The sequence below is a fragment of the Silurus meridionalis genome, chromosome 23 (assembly GCF_014805685.1).
Source record: "Silurus meridionalis isolate SWU-2019-XX chromosome 23, ASM1480568v1, whole genome shotgun sequence".
In the NCBI taxonomy this organism is placed as follows: domain Eukaryota; kingdom Metazoa; phylum Chordata; class Actinopteri; order Siluriformes; family Siluridae; genus Silurus; species Silurus meridionalis.
Window position 1 is genome coordinate 12,443,522 of NC_060906.1, and position 24,375 is coordinate 12,467,896.

The window sequence follows — 24,375 nt, forward strand, 5'->3', positions numbered from 1 at the left end:
TTTCCCAACTGCATGCCTGTTCATGTTTTATTTCTTAAATAGTGCAATACCTTGTACTTGCTATCCAGCAGAGACAGCTGATATGGTCTTATATAATTTAGAATACCCCGGATAATAGTGCAAACAGGGAGCCATTGAATCTCTTTCAGCGGTTGCCTTGAAATGACTAGAGCAAGGCCGTGTTATAAATGTATTTTCGCACTGTGAAGGTTGTACACAGTCGGTGTGTCTGCTGGCCAATTCTGAACCGAGCTGAGTGAGTGGAAACTGTTGAATTGTCTGCTGCTGGGTTCACAGTGGCCAGCGTAATAGCACTTGAACATTGTTGAACTACATCCACTGCTCTCGAACATATATACCACGCTTTAGTTTGTCTTTTTTTGTCTTTTTTTTTTGCCATTTATACATATATCTTGAAGTTGCAATCGATTACACATCACACAAAACCACATATACAATTGGTAACAGGTTGGTGTTGCCAGTCGTGTACTGTAAGTTTTATGTGAACGCGCAGGAAGAAATTGAGTGTATCTGTTTGTGAACAATCAAATACTTAACAGTTTACGGACATCCTTGTTAATTGTTTAACCAACCATACTCTAATTCCCTAAGTGCTATTCAATCAGCAGTTTAGACAAAGTGAATATTGTTTGGGTCTGGTAGGAATAGTTTTCCTTATACACAAAGCTTTTGCATCGACTCTGCTGACCAACAGAAGACCCTGCTGTTAAATGTGTAGAGAGAATCAGGACACTGCACATGCTCATTTGGGGTGGGAGGGTTGATGGACCTAGTGAGAAGGACTGAGAAGCTGGGCTCTAACCGCCACAGACAGGGGAGAGAAAGTCTGCAGTAATGGGGAGGCCGACAGATGCTCCAGTTTCCTTGACAGGAATGGAGGTCAAGTGGAGGTTTATGTGAAAGGAACACAGGCAGAGCAGGAGGGAAAGCAAAGGAGCACATTATGACTTTAACTAGTGGATTGGGAGGACAAGAGAAGCAGTACAGTTCTTTTAACTCAAAACACAGTAAAGAAACCAAAGAGAATGTGACATTACTGCTCTCTTTATGTGACACAGCTCTCACTTTCATTTTCCATCTTTGAGTAGTCATATTACCATCTGTTATGTGCTTTTCCTACGGAAAACTCATCAGAGGCCATCTTTGAGTCTTTTCGTGCTGTTTTTTCTAACTTTTTTTTTTTTTACCTAGGTTAGTCAAAACCTTTTCAACATACACCTTTGCCTACTACCATCTTCCCTGCACACCTGCATTTTATTAGGCTGCTATGGGGCACTACTTTTTATTATTATTTACTACCACTCACTGAATATTGCTGCTACATTTCTCTTCAGAGTAAATCGTTTACAGACAGTTGTTTGCACTGGGTCTCCCATACAATTTCCCATTATTTCTCTGTTTGTTTACTGAATTCTTTTGCACTCACTTCACACAGTCTCACACAGCTCTACTGCAGCTCCTTATGCCAAGTTGCTTGGTCATTTATGAGGGCTGTGAAGAGGCTCTAAGTGGGGCAGCTGCTTAAAGATACACAGGGGCACATCACCGAAGTATGGCGTTTACTCTTTGTCCAAAAGTATTTGGGCACCTGACTGTCATGGCCTTATGTGGGGATTTTCAAAAAAAAGTGTTTAAGTGTTAAGAATTCAGTGACCCAAAGATGATACAGCATGGATATTCCCCTGTACTTTGAACTGTGATAAATAAATCTGTGTAAAAGTATTTGGATTAACTTTAATTTAGATATTAAACAAGGCCTTTTCCATCCAATATCAGTGACCCTAATTCTTTTGTGGCTGAATGGGTGAAATTCCATCAAACTGGAATCTGGAAAGGGATGTTCAACAAGCATATATCAACCAATAATAAAGCAGAACACAACGACCCTAAACATGTTAAATTATTACATTAATATTTGCTGCATCAAAGTATATATATTTACAATTATTTCAAGATTTATCAGATATAAACTTCTCTCAGGCAGAATCTGCTGAGGTACAAAGACTGTTTTGTAATGTTCTGTTTAGATGGCAAGCAAACAAGAATTCATACAATAAAGGAATACTGTTTACAGAGCAACCCAAGATAAACTGAGTAAGGCAATGACTGGGTAAAACAGTTAATAAACATCTTTGGTTGTATTGTATTATAACAAACAGTTTTTATAATACTAATGGCTTGTACGTGTGGTACATTCCATGCTTCTCATTTTACGCAACCCTGTGTGGTGCAATGCCTCTAGAAGCTTTTTCTTTCCTTTTGTGCCAGTTGAGACTGGCCAAACAGAGTGCAAATGTAGAGCTTTGGCTGCAGCTTGACAGTAGGCCACATGATGTAAACTGACTGATGGCTGCCAGTATGCTTTACACTAATTCACTTTCAATAACGACTCGCTGTTAGGGCCATGCTGTATTCAAAGCCGAACACTTGGGGTGAAAAGGGAATGCATTCTTGATGAGATGACAGTCTAGCTCAGAGAATCATGTACACACATTTACACCTAGGGGCAATTTAGCACAGCCAGTCCATCTACTGACAAGTCTTTGCGAGGTGAAAGGAAACCAGAAACTCTGCACACGCATCAACGTGAACTCCGGATTAAACTGTATGGCGGCAACGGGATCGTTGTGCCCCTGAGGACCTTCTACTTATAGTTGCAATATTAGCGATTGAAGCATAATCTCTTGATAAGTGCCCTATACAAAACTTTCCAAAGACAGCTGTGATGCTGGGAGCTGGAATAGAGCAATAAGTTGAAAGACCTAGGGTTCTCAACACGCATTTAGAAAGCCCTGTTTTATGCTATTGGTATTTCCTGAGGCGAAGTGAGAGGGAGAGTACTCAGAGTGTTCCCTAGAGATTTAGAGCGGTGTCATAGCCTGGGAATGTGAAGAAAATGCAAGAGCATGTCAGGCAATAGTGGATTGTCAGAGCAATAAGTGCAGTCATGTTACAAAGCTGGCGCCATCAGTGTTTCAGGCGCTTGACACAGTGACAAGTGTTTTCGGTTGTCGAGTTAAAAAAACTGTTTTGTCTCGCTGATGCTGTATTGCCTTCTCAATTAAATAAAAATCAGCCAATATTAGACTTTTAACAAATGATTAGAAATCACAATTAATCAAGAAAAGCACTGAATAAAAGTCTCCTCTAATGCCATTGTGATTAAAAGGTATTATTTAAAACAGTGGTTCTTCTAAACCTTTCAAATGCATAATGCAGAAGTAAACCCTGTGTGGCATAATCAACCTGATTCAAACTTGATCTTACATTGTCAACGTTCCCATTAACGGTAAGCAGTAAGCCGAATGCCTGCGGAGCATTCACCATCTTAAGGGTCATAAGAATGCACTCCTAAGACTATGCTGGAACCCAGATAACATGATGAGAGCATAGGCACTGTAGAAAACTGATTCAAATCTTAAATATCAATTTATGGTAACAAATATTTCCCTCTGTTTTATAGTGAAAAGACTTCAATTTCCTTGAAACAGCAATACTGTGCTTGAGTTAGAATCCTTAGCTATGGGTAGAATGATGAGAGGAGTGCAATAGAATTGTTTTACAGTGACGCACTAATCACTAAATATAAATAAAAACACCAAAGCTAATGTATTTTCTATTTAAACGTGTTAAAGATTTAACGCTGACTGACCTGTCAGTCACCTTTCCAATTATTTGTGCTGATAAGTACTAAAAACTTCAGCAACAGTTGTTATTTTTCTTTCTTTTTTTAGTTTGACTTTTTTTTTTTATTATACATAAATTGGTTACTTTTTTATTCATTAAAAATGTGTATGAAAGGATAATTTAGCCTAAGTTTTTCTTTTGAGGGTATGTTTCCTTGTACAGCCAGCTTATAGACCTCAGCTTTTGATTAAGAAAATTATGCTAAATCACTTAAAATAAAGGGCCTTGTGGTCAGGGGTTAATAATGGCCATAACTTTAAAATTGAAGTGTATATCAATTATCAGCTTGTACAGTGACGCCTGTCAGGTCAGTTCTCACGGTGCTGGATTACTTTGACACATACTGCCTATCTATACATTGCTGTAGACTATGTACACCCCTTCATTGTAACGGTATTCCCTAACGTGGCCTCTTTTGCCATATTAATGCTCCCTGCTTCATTGCAAAAATTATTCAGGCACCGTTTAAGGAATGTGACAATGTACTCAAGGTGTTGACTTGTTCTACAAAGTTTCCAGACCTTCAGCCTATTGAGCATCTCTGAGATGCTGGAAAGGCAGTCTGACCCATGGAAGCACCAGTTTACAACTAAACATCTTGGTGTGAGATACTACAGAACAGCTTCTGAGATCTTGTGGAGTCCATGTCTCAACAGGTCAGAACTGTTTCGGTGGCAAAAGGTGGTGAAAGTGGTTATGGCTGATTGGTGTACAATAACAATGGTCTTCAAACAATGTGTCAAATGGCTTTAGTTGGCTGGCTTTAAGCATCATATTCTGATAAGGAGATTAGAAGTGATAGAAGGCATTGATTCTGGGAGAACACAGGGTGGGTACAGAACATCAGCGGCTCTCTCGGGAGACTCGGTACGCTGTGCATGAATAAATAAAACCTTGTCAGAAGTGTGTTCTCACCAGCTGGAGACAATTGTCACCATGTGTGTTATGCCTCTGATAGAAAGCTTAGTGAGGCAATTCATGCAAGTTCTGAGGAATCTCACCCGATTTCGTAGCCTTAATATGTGAAAGCCTGCAGAAAATGGTTCAGCGGTGCGGCCCAGTGTGCTCTCAAACAGGTGGATTAAATAAGATTAACCAAATTTAAACTCACAGAGTCGTGTTGAAGAAAACTCTTCTGCTTACATGATGGAGTTTGGTATAGAGGCACTGAAGACAATAAAGCAGTGTTGGATGTCATTTTTGTTCTTTTATTGTATGACGTGTGAGGGGTTTTATAATATATATATTACAATCATTTCAATGTGTGTGTGTGTGTGTGTGTGTGTGTGTGTGTGTGTGCGCGTGTGAGAGAGAGAAAGCTATAATTTCACATCGAAAGCGATGACATCATGCCAATTGCCAAATGCCAAGCTCTTGATTAGAAACCAAGCATTTTTTTCTTTTCCTTTTTTTTTTTTTTTTAAAGGCAGCTAATGAAACAAAAGCACACAAATAAAATCTATAAAACATGACAGGAACCCAGCAAAGCTGCCGCGACGAATGCAAAAACATTTTACAGTACACACTCCGCACAGTCGTGGGTAAATGCTGGCACTGCGTCTGTACACTGCGGGAAAAGAAGAAAGATAAGCAGCCCCCCCCCACTACCACCCTCGACCGACGGTGCACATCAGTCGGAGTCCGACCAGCCGACGTATCGTGGCATGATTTCTGTCTCGTGCGTTCGCTCTCCGCGCTCTCGTTAGTGCTGCTATCACGGTCTGGATCGCAGCAGCGCGAGGGGGAAAAAAAGAGAAAGAAAGCAAACCGTGCGCAGGATGACGCGCACTTTCACGACGATCTGGTGAGGACAGTGGAAGGAAAAGTGAGCGCAAAGCGCCTGAGTGACGCGGTGCTCCGTGGGGACGCGGTGTCCGTTTGAGCAGATTTTCGTCTCGCCGCTGCTCTCGCAAGGATGTTGTCTTATGCGGGAGGGTGATGGGAGTGAGTGAGGGAGCAAGAGGATCCTCACATGCACCTACACACACACACACACACACACACACACACACACACACACACACACACACAGCGGTCCTCGCCTGATCACTACCAACGCACCTTTTTATCCCCCCTCACCTGAGATGTTCAGTGCAAGAGAGGATTATCCATAGCCTTTAGGTTGCTAAATAAACGATGGCGCAATCAGTGCATGCATTAGCTTTTTACTGGCCGTGTCATGGTGAGATTTCTTTCCAGCTTCCTATAGTTGTTTTTTAAGCATCCAAAGCAAGCACTGAAATGCGTAAATGCGCAAGACAGGCCAGGCTGGAGATGTACTAGTGTACAGTCTAGAGAGGCGAGTTTCTGCTCGCTGGGGTTAATTCAGGTGACAGCTACAAAAGCAATGAACAAATGTACCTGAAGCAAAGTACTGAGAGAGCTTAATCAGTGAAGGATCTGCAATTCAAGGAGAAGTGCAGCTTTAAGCTCCTTAAACTTTTAACCCTGGGCGCCGCTTACCTCCACACTTGTCCCATCTGCAGGATGTGGATGAGCGTCTGCCAGACCCAGACGGAGATGCGGCAGCACCTGCCGCGGCCGTGGGAACCCGCTGTGGCTCTCCGGCTGCTCAGCCCTTCCACGGAGCCCAAGCCTCCTCCCGTGTAATCCTGCACGAACCACCTGAAGCTCAGTATCTGCACCAGCACGGACGGCACGAGCACGAAGAAGAGCGTGAGCCCGAACCAGAGGTAGTCCTGCTTGGCGTAGTAGTCTGCCGCCAGCCACAGGTCAGTGCCCACATCCCAGAAGAAGACGAGCAACGCCAGCACGATCCACAGGCAGTCGAGCCAGAGGCGCTCCTCCCGCGCCGGCCGCGCGCCCTCGCGCCCCTTGCCCAGCAGGTAGTGCAGGCATGCGCTCCGGCAGCCCCAGTAGCATGAGGACGTGTTGCAGCAGTGGCAGATGTGCAGCGAGCTGCCCTCCCGCGTGTAGTCCCCGCCGCAGCCGCCGCCCGTCGCCTCGTCCAGGTTGTGCAGCTGGGCAAAGCCGGTGGCCGTGGCGAGCCCCCGACCGTCAGATTTCGCTGCCATCTTGCTCTCCCGAACGCCCGCCTCCGGCTTCCGCGGCTTGTGACGTCACTTCCCCGACACCTGTCTTGCGCGAGCGCGCCTAACGAGGTAGCCATCTAGGTCCGGGGTGACCGTGGCGCAGCGTCGACCAGTGCCAGCTCTCTGCACCGCCGCGTTCTGACACAGCACAGGCCGGGCATTTTCTTCCCCACAGCTGGAGCTGAGCCTGATTTATGGCCTGAGATGCCCCACGACGCACCTGGTATATGGCTTTGATGTGAACACAGGTTGGTGAATAAACTCCAAGCCCAATTTACCCCACCCACCCACCCAAATAAAAGCCCCCGAGGTGATGGCAGGACGCAGCGTCCTCACCTACGTAAGTGTCCCTGCCGCGATGCACAGCGAGCGCCCGGTCTGCTCCCTGAGACGCAGGACACGATTGGTACCACTGCTTCTTCAATCGAGGTCCCTTAAACCAAGACGCGGTTCCCTGCTCATTGATGATGCCACCTAGTGATACGCTATAAACCACAAAACTATGTGTGTGTGCGTGCGCACACGCGCGCGCGTGTGTGTGTGTGGAGGGGGCGCTCTCTGAATGATGTAATGCCGTAGTGAGCACGCCGTTCGTATTTGTGTTAACCCTTTACCGATGTAAAAATGTAATCAAGAGGTTTGTGATCACCTGCATGCGCTCAGACAAGAACATGCTCACACACTTTGCAACTATTTCTTATTCTCTTTCCTCAGATAATAGTTGTGTCTTGTATACAGATTTCTGATATATTCTGGATATTGGTCTGTTCCTCCTGCGCGCGCGCGTGTGTGTGTGTGTGCGTGCGTGCGCGCGTGTGTTATAATAGTGAGGTGGTGAATCAGCTGTTTAACACAGAGAAGCTGAGCTGGCCGTGGTGCTGAAGTCCCGCAGTGACTCATAAGAACAAGAAGGGGGAAGTATGTCGATGGATAATCGGATCAGATCTCTTTGCGTTATGAGCATGAGGAACCATGTGGATCACATTTGGTGCCAAATCCTTGCTTCATTCATGATGAGTGGCGTAATCAGCTGTCTATCTATCGGACGCATGCACATAGAGAGAGAGAGAGAGAGAGAGAGAGAGAGAGAGAGAGCATTGTGATGCTAAAATATTGCATGCAATTAGGGACAAAGTTACATGCACATGAATGGATTATTTTGCACTGACATGTTCTGACATCTTTTATAGCCGGCATTAGCTTTTTTTTTCAAACAGTTTGTGCTCCAGTAGATCTTCTGTGGGATCAGAGCAGATGAACTAACCTTTGCTCCCCACATGCATCAATGCACCTTGGGTGCCCACAACCCTATTGCCTTTCTTGATTATTATCCGTTTAATTAATGATGAGACCAGATGAACTAACCTTTGCTCCCCACATGCATCAAAAGCCTTGGGTGCCCATGACCCTGTTGCCGTTCTTGAATATTATCTGTTTAATTGATGTGTAAGCTGTGTTTCAATCTACATATTAATGTGATGATTATTAGCACCAGTTTGGTGTAACTGGATAATCATACACCGGAAACCTATCTTACAAAATCCCTGACTTTGTGCAAGTTGCAAGTTTAAGAATTTAAAAACAAAAGGGTAGTCACACCAAATATTGATTATATGTATTTTTTTGCTTACTTTGCATTTTGTAAATTGATACAAATATACTATATAATATATCATTTATTTTTTTTTACTTTACAGCATTTTCCACAATTGCCTAAAACTGTTGCATAGCACTGTATGTGCGAGTGTGATAAGGATAAGAGATGAGAGAGAAAGAGAGAAGGAGAGAGAGAGACAGACCCCAGATTAGGTTACAATGTGTTATTTATTCTCTGATTACAAGACAAGACATGCTCTCTGTTTCCCAATACGGCAGCCAACAACACTGTAATGTTGTCCATCCCTCTTTCTCGGCATCATAATTCTCAAACACCTGTGCCTCCACCAGGGAGACATTAGCCGGATTAAGACCATATAACTGTTACATTGCAGAGACCAGATTCATCCATCTGACTGTCAGTAGCCTTACACCAAGTCTAATCGTAAATGCCATACAGTAATAAGCTCAACTGCAGCAGTCTTTTATTAATGAGTCTGTTGATACTGCCTGAAGATCACCGGACCCTAAATCTACTGGGCAATGGTTAATTAATATCTGTAATCAGTGTGTTTTTTGTGAGTTGTTTCCCTATATTTTATTGTTAAACTTGTTTTTGGAATATAGGAATATAAAAAAAATTTAGGCTAATAAGCACACTATCAAAGCATAATGGAAATATTGCATAAAAGCAGGATGAAGGGGCTGTATGCAATGGTCTGCAGTGCAAGCAGTTGCTGAGAACTGCATTACAATAGAACGGTTTAATGGATACATGTGCTCACTCTGTCAGTGTCAGCTGGAGGCTTTTTTATGTGTTTCGCAGCAAAGAAAATCTCATGGAGATGTTTGACTAGAAACATTATCTGGGAACAACCAGCATTTTTGGGTCATTTCAGTGATGAGGGCCTATCAGAGCACCGAGTCAGCAATGCTGCATGCATGAGATGAACAGTGTCGGTTCATGGCGGTGAGTCGGTTCATCACTTGTCAAAGCATTCTGGCACTGTTTCACTGCTTTTTGGCTTTTAATCAGCCAGACCTGTCAGATTTCAATGACATACACAAAGAGAAGAATATTACAAAATGCTTTCAAAGAGCCAGCCACATCAACCAATATTGGATCTCTGCACTGTCACACTTTTGTGTAGGCAACTGATATTCCATGACCTGAGCTGATCCAGTTCCCGTCTGTCTCTTCTGCATCCCACCTCCGCTGACATCAACCCAGCTACATCCGCTAAAATATCAGTTCTTAGTCAGGAAAATCTGTTTCCCTACCAAACGCCATACATTTTTAATGAGAGCAAATGGATCCACATATTTTTGGAGGAGTGTTGGATTCGTGACACACATGTAACTTAAGCTAAATAATGCAATGTGTGTAATCGCAGCTGGCTCCCTCGAGGCTCCAGATGCTTCTATTGTTGCAATCAACAGGACGCTTTGGCACTTGTCGAGATGCACCAGACAACTAGACGAGTCTATAGACCATATTTACGATTGCATATACTATTATAAATATTTTAAATTATGAATAATAATGAGTTTTATTACAATAATATTTTTCTCTTAAATGTTTAGTCAGACTTTTTGTTATTCAATTAAATTATTTAGAAATACAGACAATTCCCTAAATACACATGCATTTGAAGTCCTGCTATTTTTCTGTAATAGAAGTATTGCGTGCGTGCGTGCGTGTGTGTGTGTGTGTGAGAGAGAGAGAGAGAGAGAGAGAGAGAGAGAGAGAGAGAGAGAGAGAAAATCCAGTCCCTTTGTATTAAGTAGTCGAATGGCTTGCAGAAAAAAAAACCTGGTACACAGTCTGGCTGTGAGCACCCGAATGCTTTGGTACCTTTTTCCAGACAGCCAAAGAGTAAAAACTGTGTGTGAGGAGTGTGTGTGAACAGCCACAATGCTTTTGGCCTTGCAGATGCAGGGTGTTGTGCAAGGGAAGAGATGGACTTGCTTGAACTCATTCTATAAGCCTTACTCTAGCTCTGATCTATAACTCTTTATCTAATCTAGGAGAAGCCACTGAACAACACACACACACACACACACACACACACACACACACACACACACACACACACACACACAGATATCTGCACATCATGGACTTGTGATCCTGCAAAGGAGGGGGGATTGGGCAAAAGTGATTCCGCTCCAGGCCAATAGGGGGAAATGTAACGTTTACTTGGTCTGTGAGCCACTCTGTAATAATCACACAAAAAAACTAAAAGAAAAAAAGCAAAACAGGAAAAGGAGTCAGGTGGATGAGGCGTAAGGAACATTTACTGCTATGTTTTAACTCATATTAATCTGTGAACTGGGTTTGTCAGCATTGTGCAGCCTGTTTTCTGCTTTGCTATAGTACAGGAACTCATGTCTCATGCCGCTGTTTTGTATTTATTGCATTTACGAAACAAATACTTAATCGCTAGCAAGCTAACAGGATGCATTACCTTTATTGACAAATAGAATTGCATAAACAATATTAAATGCCTGTGGGTTTTCTCCTGCTCTCTGTCATAACTCGTGTAAACATTTTTATTTTTATTCACTTGCAATTCACTGTAATTGTAGCCAGTCACAGGCCCTGTGTCTTCTGGTTCACATAATGGAGACTTTCCTTTACAAGACGTGGTCTAATGAGTACAAACAGGAGCCAGGAGTGTTTTAGGAACATAAATGTGTTTGTGGTTTTGGTCATATGATGTCGAATGATTTTTTTTTTAATTGACAAAATGACAACAAAAAGATTAATTTCACTTTGAAGTCTGAAATGTCTTTGTAACAGCAATAGTTCTACATAATAGTAAAGGAGTCAAATACAGTTTTCTACTCAATTCCCTTTGATTCACCAGGAAATGACTCTATATTTGGCAATTCAGATATAATGAAACAATTTAGATTAATGAGGAAGTGATATGACATTTTATAATCCCCTTTCAATCAGCTACATTAACAACTGATTGGGAATTGTGATCCATTTTTACCAAAATAAAAATCTCATATACATCTTTTATTCGCTGCACAGAATTTTCCTCTTTCCTGTGGGATGAATAAAGGTATATCTTATCTTAAAGTTGATTAAACACTATTAAATGCCTGTGGGTTCCCTCCAGCTTTTCAACATGATGCGTAAGTTTGAATTTTCCTCTTTATTAATTTATAATTCATTGTAATTGTAGCCGACCACATGCACAGTAGACATAATAGAGACTTGCCTTTAAAGAAGTGGTCTAAAGAGTCCAAACAGGAGCCAGCATTGTTTTGAGAACGTAAATGTGTGGTTTTGGCCATATGATGGCAGATGGTTTGCATGACCATGATTTCACATTTCTGTAAATGATCTGATATTTGGGCGTTCGGCTTTAATGACAATTTAGATTTATGAGGAAGTGATATGTGATGATCCCCTTTGAATCAGCTGCATTACTAACTGATTTCGAATCGTGATTCATTTGATTTACAGTGAATTTGTAAAATTCAGTATTTGACTTAATGAATTGACTTTGCTAGATTTCGATTCATCTTTGACGATACCATTGAATGTGTTATGACTCGACACGACGATATACTACTCTTCAGTTTAGTATCCTCCGATTAATACGTGATCATCTTGGCAATTTTATAACGTAAAGAAGGATTGTTTTCAGTACCAGCGTTACAAGCAAATCACCTGCTAGCCTAGCTGGACGTTAAACATTTATCATCTTTTCTCACCCAAAAATTGTCTTTTGTGATTCCTAGTCATTTATAATCACTAATAATTGACTTTTGATGTTTGTCTTGTGCAAATGTAACACATCGTAAGGCTAATGTGCACTTTATTTATTAAACTTTTATAAGGAGTAGAATTACAGGCATTATTCTTCTTGTAACATTGTTCTTCTTTCTTTTTATTCCACCTCTTCATTTTACTTTCTCCTCACTAGTGGCAGTGCTCCCTGCTCTTCTTTGAGAGCTGTACTGTATTCGTCCCCTCACCACACTCTTCCCAAGGCACAGAATGGAGTTTGCAGAGTTGATAAAGACCCCCCGGGTGGATGGTGTGGTCCTGCACCGGCCCTTTCTCCCCACCGTGGAAGGAACTCTGTGTTTAACCGGCCACCATCTCATCCTGTCCTCGCGCCAAGACAACACTGAGGAGCTCTGGCTGCTCCATGCCAACATTGACGCTATTGAGAAGAGGTAGGTTCACTGTACACCAGCTGAACCCAGGGTTTATAGTGTGCAGGTTTCCTTGCTCTCAAAAATTTATTTTTCAAGAAAAGGTCAGTGAACTGTTCAAGTACAGGGGGAACATTATGTTATACGGTGCTGTTATGAGTGGATTTTCTATGAAATAGATAAATGTCTAAAAACAGAATTACAGCACACCTGATTGACATCATTGCCACAGGAGAAAGTCTAACATCAAGTAGCAATGAGGATTACTGTTAAAAGGGGAAAAAGTGCAGTTGTCAATGGAAAAACATCCCTAAAGGGAACTACACTCACCGCTGAGATGATCCTGTGCAGAACCGACAGAGAAGATATTGTACATTTTCATTTAACATTTGGAGCCTAATAAAATGTCGGCTTGTATCACAAATGTCAGGGGGGAAAAAAATGCAATATTACCCGCCATGTCATTTGGTGAGACACCTGTCTCACTTTCACTTATATGTCTGGTAAGAAATCATTCCTCCGATTGCACGCGTACGCAAGGTTTACACACAGAACAAATGAATTCCATGGCCTTTTTTAGGTGTGTGAGAGCAGAAAACTGGGTATCATGTGTGACACCAGCTTTCTAGGATCATAACTCACTGGGGTGTATCTGTAAAATGATGGTGTGTGGGGTCTGATTATTGTTGCTGTTTGGTAACGGATTATGAAACCTCGCCTGTATGGAGCGTCAATCCGGAAATAAAAACCCGGTTATGAAACACTTTGTTTTTATTTACCCTCTTAGGTTTGTCGGCTCTCTCGGCTCAATTATCGTGAAATGCAAGGACCTGAGGATTATTCAGTTGGACATACCCGGCATGGAGGAGTGTCTCAACATCGCAAACTCCATTGAAGTGTGTTGGGTTTTTTTGTTGTTGTTTTTCCTTTACTTCTGTAAATTTGTTTGCGGATTAATATTTAGATGTGTAGCAATATGCAAACTCAGCTCAGACTGATTATTTATTAACCACATGGTTTAGGATCATGCACTCCTTTTACCATTTCACAGCACAACATTTTTACACTTTGTGTATTTGGTTTAGTTTAAATGGTTTCAGAAACATATATACTGCAACACTTACATTCTCAAAAATAACTGATCCGAATGTGTCAATTAATCCTGATATTAAAATATAGGACGTAAAATATGTTCTTTTAGTAAATAGTAGAAATATGGCAGGGTGGATTATATGGCTGATGATACACTTATTGTCAATCTTTAAAACAGTCAGTACTTTTTTTTTGTGTGTTTTTATTTCTTTTTTTGCCAGGGAAGAGCCTTCAGGACTTGTTTTTTGTGTTGTTTTAGTGTTTTTTCTTATTATGAGCTTCGTGATAGGAAAGCGAGGATGTGGATGTTTCACATTGTCAAATTATTTTCCTATAAGCACATGCCTGTAATTTATTCCTTTCTTCATTGGCTTTGTGCATCATAAAGGTTTATGATTCAATATTAATACTGTTATGTATTATCTTTTTTTTTAAGAAATGAGGTAATTTTTTGCAAGCTTGTGTAAGTATCGTACAGGGTGTTGTAATAAAAACGGCATGTTATACCCGGAGCTTAATAAGTAACCCAACAATTCTTATTTCTCATTCATGCTTGAGATGCCTGGTGTGTAACATATTGGCATGAAAAAAATCAGAACCTCAGATCTTATGTCATCTTTTTGTTCAGGCATTGTCAACACTCGATTCAGCCTCCCTGATGTATCCTTTTTTCTATCGGCCCATGTTTGAGATCATCGACGATGGGTGGCAGTTGTTTTCACCAGAAGAGGCCTTCAGAGATCTAGAATCGATGGTATAGCATCCCTTTGGATTACAGTGTCTATTGGTGTTCCTAGAAAGTTGCAGACTGCTGCTGAGTGTGTTTTGTTTATTGTTCTTCGACAGACGGACGAGTGGAGGCTTAGTGAAGTGAATAAAGATTTCATTGTTTGCTCCTCCTACCCTTCGTTGGTGGCTGTACCCAAGGAAATAGATGATGACACACTGTGCAAAGCTGCCGCGTTTCGCCACGGCGGACGCTTCCCGGTGCTCAGCTACTACCACAAGAAGAACGGCATGGTCAGCTGTTCGCTTTGGGCAGACTTGTGTGTGTAATTGTGATATGTTGATGCTGATTAGTCATGTACTTCCTGTCTGTGTCTTCAGGTGATGATGCGAGCAGGGCAGCCTCTGACTGGCACAAATGGACGCCGCTGTAAGGAAGATGAGAAGTTGATCAACGCTACGCTCCGTGCAGGGAAACGTGGCTACATCATCGACACGCGCACTGCTGCTGTAGCACAGCAGGCTAAGGCCCGTGGAGGCGGATATGAACTGGAGGCAAACTACCCACAGTGGAGGAGAATCAACAAGGCTGTAGAGAGGTGATTTATGTCAAAATCTTATATTTTATACAAATCGAGACTCAATTTGGGCTGAAAAAATGTAATCATGTGATGAGCAGTGAAACAATGCAGATATATATTTTTTAATATATATATACGTATATATACGTTTTTAAAATGGATACTGGATAAAAAAAAAAACATAAAACTCCATGTAAAATAATACTGAACTTTATTTAAAAAATAAATTATTAAAAAGCACTGAATGATAAAAAAAAAAGCTAAATAAAATACATGTGACTATATTAATTAAAATGTAGAATTATGTAATATAATAAATATAATATCCCACTCTTGGTACAGTGCGCAGTGGTGTCAGTAGAGGGCGCTCTTGTAATGACGGTGAACAGAAAGCCGGAAAAACTGTCAGTATGAATTTTTGCCAATTACTAAATACCAGAGGCAAAACATCATTGTCCTTATGGTTTAATGTCAAACTAAACAACAATTGACAAACTTTGTTTAACATTTTTTGCGTTCATCGTGCTGGTCGTCATGATATGCAAATTCGAAAACCCTTAAAAAATGTTTTTACTAATCTACAAAATAAAACAAACGAACGTGTTTTTACGTTTTAGGGCTACGTCAGAGATTTATATTAGATTCAGTGTTAACTTGTTCACCCAGTTGCAGACTTTTTTTAGATCTAAAATAGCTTGCACTGTATTCTGAAACCGTTGTTGCGATGTGTGTAATCTTTCACAGGTCGAATTTTCTACAGGAGAGCTTGATAAAGCTGGTGGAGGCGTGTAATGACCACTCGAACAGCATGGACCGCTGGCTTAGCAAACTGGAGGCCTCCAACTGGCAGAGTCATGTTAAAGAGATCCTCACCACTGCTTGCCTGGCTGCTCAGTGCATTGATAGGTCAGCATTTAACAGCTTTCTTCATTCTCTGCGTTTGAATTCCCTGTGTTCTGTCTCATCTCTGCTTTCTCAGCCTTGGACAGATGTGCTCTTCAACCCTCCGAATCATTACAGAAGATAGCTGTGTGTGTAACTAGTTTACAGCTGTGTTAATTACTGTTTTCTCACTGGCGGTTCCTTTCTGAGCTAATTAAAGAGCGTTTGCTTGCTTCATGCTCCCATTGTTGCAAAGCCCATTTGGGTAATAATGGTTAGCTAGTGTCTAGCCTGCAATCATCATTAAGTTCATAAACACTTGTACTGCTGTGTCTCATGCTGCTGTTGGTGAACAGCTCATTAATGTACTTTTGTGCTGCTGTGTCTTTAAATACGGAGTCTTTCTGCGCTTGACTATGAACCGATTTATCACGATGCTAGATTTATCTATTTTTGCGCGACATTGCTATGAGCAAATTCGAACATTGTTTGTGGTGTCGGAGAACGATACAGGCATAAAGCAATAATGCACTAAAAGTTGTGATTTATAACGCAGCCGTGGCAAACACTTCGTTCTGATTGGCTGGCAGGGGTACAATCATTTCTTATTGCATTGCATCTGAAGTAAATCTGGTTAAAGTGTAAGAGCTGAATATCAGCCCTCCACCTACTATATACCATGTAGACTTTTTTTTAAATGTAACCTTCTATCACATGGCATTGTCATTTAAATTTCTGTCAGAACTGAAGACTAATGTTACATGAAGTAAATAATTAATTTGCTTATAAGGACATTGAATTATATTTTAACTGAAAATATGTATTTTTAAAGGAAAAGGGCATGTTCTAGCTATTCAACAGCAGTATCTGGTGGATTTATACAGCATTATGATTTTTTTTTACTATTTAATTGTATTATGAATATTAAAGCCTTCAAAAAATGTTTTATTCAGGTGGTGAGAACTTTAGAAAAAAATGTATACCCAAGTTTATTGACATGTTTTTTGTTCTGTTTTCTCCTCCTGGTTTTGTGAATTCAGAGAAGGTGCATCTGTGCTCGTCCATGGAACAGAAGGCACTGACTCCACACTGCAGGTCACTTCTCTAGCCCAGATCATTTTGGATACAGGCTGCAGGACAATTCGGGGCTTCCAGGCTCTCATAGAGCGTGAATGGCTGCAGGTGAGAGACACCGCTGTGGACAATTAGGGGTTGGAATTTTTTCCCCAGTTTTAGTCATCGAGTTTTTGGCCTAGGCCCACTGTAGCCTCAGATTCATGTTCATGGCTGTCTGGACAGGACTCCAATGTTCTTGTCCATCAGCCTCAAGGTCCGACAGGGACATCCTGGAAGCCTTTCTACTCACCATGGTTGTAAATAGTGCTTGAGTTACCATAGTTCAAACCTTTTGGCCATTCTTTTAAACAGGCTTATAGGAAAAATATTCTCACCCACAAAATAATTTCTGCAATATTATGGTTCAACTAAAGCTGTCCAAATGAGTTAATTATGCGTTAACGCAAATTAATTTTAACAGCACAAATTTTACAACATTTTATAATTTTTAGCATGCATTTAATGCAGCAGATATACACTACAGACCAAAAGTTTGGACACACCTTCTCATTCAAAAAGTTTTCTTTATTTTCATGACTATGAAAATTGTAGAGTCACACTGAAGGCATTAAAACTATGAATTAACACGTGGAATTATATACATAACAAAAAAGTGTGAAACAACTGAAAATATGTCATTATAGGTTCTTCAAAGTAGCCACCTTTTGCTTACATTACTGCTTTGCACACTCTTGGCAAAGGTGTGTCCAAACTTTTGGTCTGTACTGTAAAAAAATAAGGCAAAAATAATAATTTACTCCACCGCAACACACATCCAGCAATTAAAACCATCCATGTGGAAATGTAGCAAAAGATCCGTTCATTGTACTGGTAATTTCGGCAATTTAAAACACCATAATTGCTTCAAAACATTTACAAAAGTGTTTTTACGAGCTGCCCTGTCATCTGAAATTGAAAACAGTAATGTAAAACTTGTCTGTTTGAGCAATTGGCTCAGTGCAAAGAAAGAGAAGTAATGGGAAGTATGTTCTTTTTCTATGTGGTTAATAGGCATGAACAAGATTTTTAAAAAACATGTCGACCATCTTTGAAACATGTTCATGCTCTATGCTGAGTATGGTTTTATTATTAAACATACATGCACAAAAAGCATCCATATTTATCAATGACCATGTTGATCAGAGTATTAAAAACATGAAAAGTAATCATTTAAGGTACATTTAGAACAGATAAAAAAATGTGATGGCAATCATGCGATTGATTGCAAATAAATATTTGAGTCGGTTGACAGCCCAGTTGAAACTCTATAGATAGTTGTTTATGAAAAAAAGGACTTTATTTATCTATATTTATACACTATTTATACGCTATGTGCATACGACAGGGTGCCGAGAGAGGGGTTGTGGTATTGTATGAGGAAGTCAGGTGTGTCAGAAGTATTTGAGGGTGACTGCAGTGAAGTGTGCAGTAGGAACGACAGACTGGTTCAAAGTGGAGGTTGGATTTGCATCAAGGATCGGCTCTGAGCCCTTTTGTGTTTGCAGTGGTGATGGACAGGTTGACGACGAGGTCAGACAGGATGTTTGCGGATGATATTGTGATTTGTGGTGAGAGCAGGGAGCAGGTTGAGAAGAGCAGGGAGAGGTGGAGGTACGCACTGGGGAGAAGGGGAATGAAAGTCAGTAGGAGTAAGACAGAGTACATGTGTGTGAATGAGAGGGAGGGCAGTGGAGTGGTGGGGTTGCAGGGAGAAGAGGTGGAGAAGGTGGAGGAGTTCAGGTACCTGGGGTCAACAGTGCAGGAGAGTGTGTTAGAGAAGAGAAGAAAAGAGTGCAGGCAGGGTGGAGTGGGTGGAGAAGAGTGGCAAAAGTGATTTGTAAAAGAAGGGTATCTGCAAGAGTGAAAGGGAAAGTTTATAGGACTGTGGGGAGACCTGTGATGTGCAGAGCATTGAGTAAAAGACAGGAGGTGGAGCTGGAGGTAGCAGAGCTGAAGATTTTGAGGTTTCGTTGGGAGTGACGAGGGACATGTTTGGACATGTGCAGAGGAGGGACATGGGGTATATCGGTAGAAGAATGCTGAGGATGGAGCCACAAGGAAGGAGGAAAAGAGGAAGGCCATGGAGGAGGTTTATGGATGTGGTGAAGGGGAAACATGCAGGTAGTTGGGTTGAAAGAGGCAGATGTAGAGGACAGGGGGTATGGAGACGGATGATTCGCTGTGGCGACCCCTAATGGGAGAAGCCGAAAGAAGAAGAAGAAGAATGTACACATTTTCGCCTATAAAATAGTCCCCTTGCACAGCAATACAGCACTCCTAGCGTTCCTGACACTTCTGTAATGTGTTCTGGAAGTCTTCTTTTCGAAGCGTGTGAAGCACCTTCTGTGATTTGCACTGGATCTCGGCAGCGGTGTCAAAACGGCGAGCTTTGAGCTGGATCTTCATCTTCGGGAAGAAGGTGAAGTCAGCAGGATCCCAATCTGGCAAGTAGGGTGGATGCAGAAGTGAAATCAGAATAGCAGACATGGTAACGCATGTGATCAGAATAGCACCAATTGCACAGCTCCAGGTGTACAGAGGACAGTGTGTTTTTTCTTTCAAACTGACTTATGAAAGTTGGATGCTTCCTGTGACTGTGCATGCAGCCTTGTGCCATCTGTTGGCGTGTTAAAAAACTAGTCTTGAAACCTTTTGATACCACCTCATATTTTATCTGACTGTCTTTTTTTGTTTTTGTGTGCAGGCAGGTCACCCGTTCCAGCAGCGCTGCACCCAGTCTGCGTATTCCAACGGGAAGCCGAGGAGTGAAGCGCCTGTGTTCTTGCTCTTCCTGGACTGTGTGTGGCAGATCCTACGCCAGTTTCCTTGCTCCTTCCAATTTAATGAACACTTTCTGGTCACTTTGTTTGAACACACCTACGCCTCGCAGTTTGGCACTTTCCTGGGAAACAGCGCAGCCGAGAGGTTCGGAGACTCATTTCTGCGTACCTGCTTTAACTTTTGCTGATGAATTTAAATAGTTATTTCTGTTCTTGTAAAAAGGATAATATTATTTTCCACACAAACCCATGAATTGTAGCTTTCATTGAATCTTGCCATACCTGATAGTCGAACAGTAGCACATCAGACTATAAACTAAATTCTTATTGCCTTTATTTAATGTCTGGTTTTAGGAAAAGTGCTGTCACTAAATGCATGTTGTCATATTTTCTTAAATGTAATTATGCATCAGCTTCCTAAGGAATTCTAACAAGTGGCTCGTGTCTTTTTATCTATTGATGAAACTGAAATTCTCCAAATAGACAGATGGATAGATATAATAGTATAACCCCTGTATTCAATGCATATTGAGAAAATGTAATTACAATGATGGCTCTATGAATACATACAATTTGTTGTGGCAGGGTAAAGTTGGAGCTCTGTCAAAAGACTGTGTCCCTGTGGTCATGGATGAACAGGCCCCAGGAGTTGGAGCGCTTCCTTAACCCTCTATATGAGGCCAACAGTCTTGTGATCTGGCCATCTGTAGCTCCGCAGAGTCTGCTGCTGTGGGAGGGTAAGAACATGCACTTAATCTTGGCGTAATCTTTTGACACTCTTACCCATTACATCTTATTTCTTTCCGTTTCCGTTTACGAAAGACAGTGTCTGTTACACGGCTTGTATCTAAACAGTAGCCTACCAAGAAAGTCATTGTTCACTGTCTTCCTCCTTTCTTTCACAACTATTTCTCTCGGACGTTTTTCTTTTGGCGTCGTCATATGTTTAAAAATCACCATCGGTGAAGCTTTTCTCCCGATGCCGTGCAGCTCAGAACACAGGTGAAGTGTGTTTTTTCATGCCCGGTTGTTTTCAGCGTGACGAATGATTCGCATTTCCTGTTGACAGTCCGAATGAGCGGCAGGTTAAATGTCAGAGGAACATCATCCATATTTATGATGTGCTGTGGCCCGATTCAGTGGGAGCGCATCTGATTTAATATAAAGAGTTTCATTGGTTCGCCTGAACCCGTTCGGAAATTTATCCTGTATAAATATAGTGTTCTTAATAAAGTGCACAGTAAGAATATATGATTTTGTTTTCTTTTGTATAACCATTAGGTGGCAGCAGTGTACTTGGGATTTTCTTAGTCCAATTAAACAAGATAAGACATACCGTTTGGAAAATTGATTTCTGATCTGGAAATGCTTGTTTGTGTTTGAATGTGCCTTCTGTAAGTCATTTTGTAGATTCTTTACTGTAGGCCATTGTGGCTGGAGGCAGAGCTTCATGAACAGGGGCAACTATGGGCTGGTTTCAGAATGTCAGAATTCCTGTGTTAAATGTATTCACTTTAAGCATTTTTTAATGGACTGATTTTACTTTGCTGCTGACCTTGTTTTAGGTAACTTCATATTTCATGCACCAAGGTCATCATGTATTTGAGTATGACTGGTTTCTGAGAATGTAAACCTGCAAGATTTGTAGAGAATCATGTACTCTGACTACTAAGTTATACATTATGGGGAGTTTCCTTCCTTTGAAATTGTCACTGTTAATGATGGCACTGTTTCAAAAGCAGGGTAACATTAGGTTGTTTATATGGCAGCAGGACTGGGGGCTAACGAAGTGCTGGCTCGAACTGGTTCTGTATAACGTAATGTAACATTACCACATGCCTTAAAGCCCACAGCAAACTGTACAGCAGTGCTTACTGTAGTTCTTAGAAAGAATAACTACTTATAGAACCTTTTTATAGCCTGTACGTTTATGATAAAAATAATAAGAGTTGCTGAATGAGCTTAAATAAGGCTTGGAGAAACAATAGCACTCCTTTGCGTATACACTTTTAAAAACTGATCTAAAAGTGACAATTGTGGACTAATGGATCCATTGATTTGTGTAAAGAATGAGATCATTTAAGCCTTTGATTCATTGGTTTTAGAGGTGTGTGTGTGTGTGTGTGTGTGTGTGTGTGTGTGTGTGAGAGAGAATTTTCCTCTCTCTTTACTGGTCACTGAGTTCAACGGTTCCTAAAACTACTCAGCATGTGAAGAGGAGGCATGTCTAACACCTCTCTAAATAGCAATCATAAACACAGGGCTGATGATATTATATGACCATTTGATAATTGGAATATTTGAAAGTGTTCAAGCACCTGGTCTCTTTGCCTGGCTGGAAAAGTAGGATAGCAGCTGTAATCCCAGCAAGGGCATGACCGATTTTGCAACATGTTTATAAGACTAGTGGAGACGGTGCATGGTGTAGGAAGGGTGTTGAAACTGTATTAGCATCATGGGACTGTTGACGTGCAGGCAGCACTGACATTTTGATATGTGATCCAACCTGTGTGACATGCTGCCACCCTTTCCATGTAGCGAGGCTCAGCTTTGCTGCTAGAGCATCATGTAATTCCATTACTTTTTGAAATCTATTGGTCTCTGTTAAGGTTTCTGAATGCTTAATATGTTTTTTTTTTTCTCTTGTAAGACCTTTGAAGAATACAGGAAATAATGCTGATGCATTAATTTTTTTTGTTCCCTATTAAAGGAGTGTTCCTACGCTGGAATCGCTCAAGCAAATGTCTGGACGAGGCATACGAGGAGATGGTCCATATTATCGAATACAATAAGGAGCTACAGAATAAAGTGAACAGCCTCCGGAGACAGCTTGCTCAACTAGAGACTGAGGACGGCCCTCTACAGAGTCCGTAGATATGCATCTTGATCTTACTGAGAAAATCTGAACGGAGCCATTCAGAGTTTTGGGGGTTCCTATTCAGCACTACTGAAATTTATTCTGACCCGTTCATGCATGCATGTATGTAGACACGTGTACACACTGACACGCATCAGTCAAAGTCAGACACTCTATCTATGTGTAGAGGGTTTTTCTTTTTTCCAATTTATCCTCTCATTTTTCTCTCTCAAAGTTCTCTTCACCCTTCAATCAGTGCCAATTCAGGTGCTTACACACTCCTGGAGAAAATCTTTGACATTATTAAACATATTTGTAGCTGTTTAGCTACTTTACACACTAAGTTGATCAGCTTGTACACGTGTAGGTGGTTGGATGTGAGCAGCTGTAACCAAGTTTGCGGTTCTTTTTTTTTCACACAGAAATGGAGGCTTTGGTCAGTGTTTGCCCAAAAGCAATTTGCTTAAGAAATGATGTAATAAGGGAAATGCTAAATGCTTTAGTTAGAGAAGTAGTAACTGTTCTGTTTAAAAAAAAGAATCTTGTGGCTTTTGCACACTTTGTTTCAAAGTGCCGTGATTTCCTGCAGCACATATACATGTGCTTATCACAAAAACAAACAAAAACTGAAAATTCTTGTCAATGTTGGTAAATTCAAGACATTCACCACAGGGTTTGACGGCACTTTACATGCTGTGGTCATCATTCCTGTTTTTCTTAAAAAGCGTTCTTACCAATCAAACGTAGACATTCCTTGATGTTGCAATGGTTACACACACACACACACACACACACACACACACACACACACACACACACCTCTAAAACCAATACTTAGTTACATGTCCCTTGTGTCTGTGAACAGTACCGTGTCTGTGCTGTAGATGCTGCACGTTAAAAAGCTATTGTTTGTGGCGGTGTTGGTGAATAAGACTTTCACATTTGATTACAGATAATGGTTTGAAGGTTTCTGGCTTTACCACTTTACCACAAAGTTAACACTTTATTTGTATAATTAGGCCATATTGCTTATCATTTGGCCAGTATTGTGTGCCACACCCACATGAGTGTTGTCTGGGTTGTTCACAGAATTCATGCTGATTTGTCTTGCTTTAAGGGATGTGAAGTGTCATGCGTTCAGTGGCAACAGTTTAGAGACAGTTTATTTGGATGTGTGTTGTACTGTATATATTCACAGTTTGACAGAAAAAGCATGTTTAGGGTAATGTTGTGTTTTTTTTTTTTTTTTAATGAATATATAAATTCCTCTGTGCAATGCATCTCCTAAGAAAGTAAACATGCTTTTTTTAACCTAATTTCATTGATTTGTATTTTAGCGATCAAGTGCATCACATGTTCATGTACATTATCTTTGTTTTATTTTTTGGGCATTAAAATGTTCTGTTGGTGCATAACCTGATTAAACAAACACTTAATAAAGTTATATCATGGTATTACATGTGTAGTGTCTTTTAGTGTCTATGTGGCACAAGCATTCTTAAGGAATTTCACAAGGTCATTATATAACATGGGGAAACAATGGAATTAACAGCTAACATGTAAGAACAACATTTGAGCCCATACGTATTTTGACACCAATACAATGGTAATTGAAGTTTAGAGTTTCAGCTCTTATTTCAGGGGTATAACAATCAGGTTGTATTAATTGTTTATGAATAACAGCCATGTATTTCTGTAGTACCTCCATGTTCACAGGTTTAAAAGTAATTGGGCAGGACAGGGTGGGCCTAAGGTGTGGTCTGTTCCCTCGTGATTTCAGGACGAGTGAAGGAAATAAAAGGTTG

The 24,375-nt window shown here is 41.0% G+C and overlaps 2 protein-coding genes across 4 annotated transcripts in view; one reads left to right on the forward strand and one right to left on the reverse strand.

Moving 5' to 3' along the window:
- The window catches only part of xkr6b (XK, Kell blood group complex subunit-related family, member 6b), a 41,475-nt gene extending 34,732 nt beyond the window's left edge, over positions 1-6,743 (reverse strand). The window contains exon 1 of the mRNA XM_046836391.1: positions 6,172-6,743. Within this exon, the coding sequence (XP_046692347.1) occupies positions 6,172-6,743 (572 nt within the window). The remainder of the gene's footprint in view (positions 1-6,171) is intronic.
- Positions 6,744-6,862: 119 nt separating this feature from the next.
- Positions 6,863-24,027, forward strand: mtmr9 (myotubularin related protein 9). Of its 3 annotated transcripts, XM_046836393.1 has the most exons (12): positions 10,626-10,643; positions 11,401-11,504; positions 12,302-12,557; positions 13,324-13,432; positions 14,257-14,382; positions 14,475-14,648; positions 14,736-14,953; positions 15,680-15,841; positions 16,858-16,999; positions 19,638-19,858; positions 20,299-20,450; positions 22,424-24,027. In XM_046836393.1, exons 3-12 carry the CDS (start codon positions 12,376-12,378, stop codon positions 22,585-22,587), a joined length of 1,650 nt encoding a protein of 549 aa, XP_046692349.1. In that variant the 5' UTR covers positions 10,626-10,643; positions 11,401-11,504; positions 12,302-12,375; the 3' UTR covers positions 22,588-24,027. The 3 variants fall into 3 exon arrangements, with proteins under 3 accessions (XP_046692350.1, XP_046692348.1, XP_046692349.1); XM_046836394.1 differs by lacking the exons at positions 10,626-10,643; positions 11,401-11,504 and adding an exon at positions 6,863-7,009; XM_046836392.1 differs by lacking the exon at positions 11,401-11,504 and having other exon boundaries at positions 10,556-10,643.
- Positions 24,028-24,375: the final 348 nt, after the last annotated feature.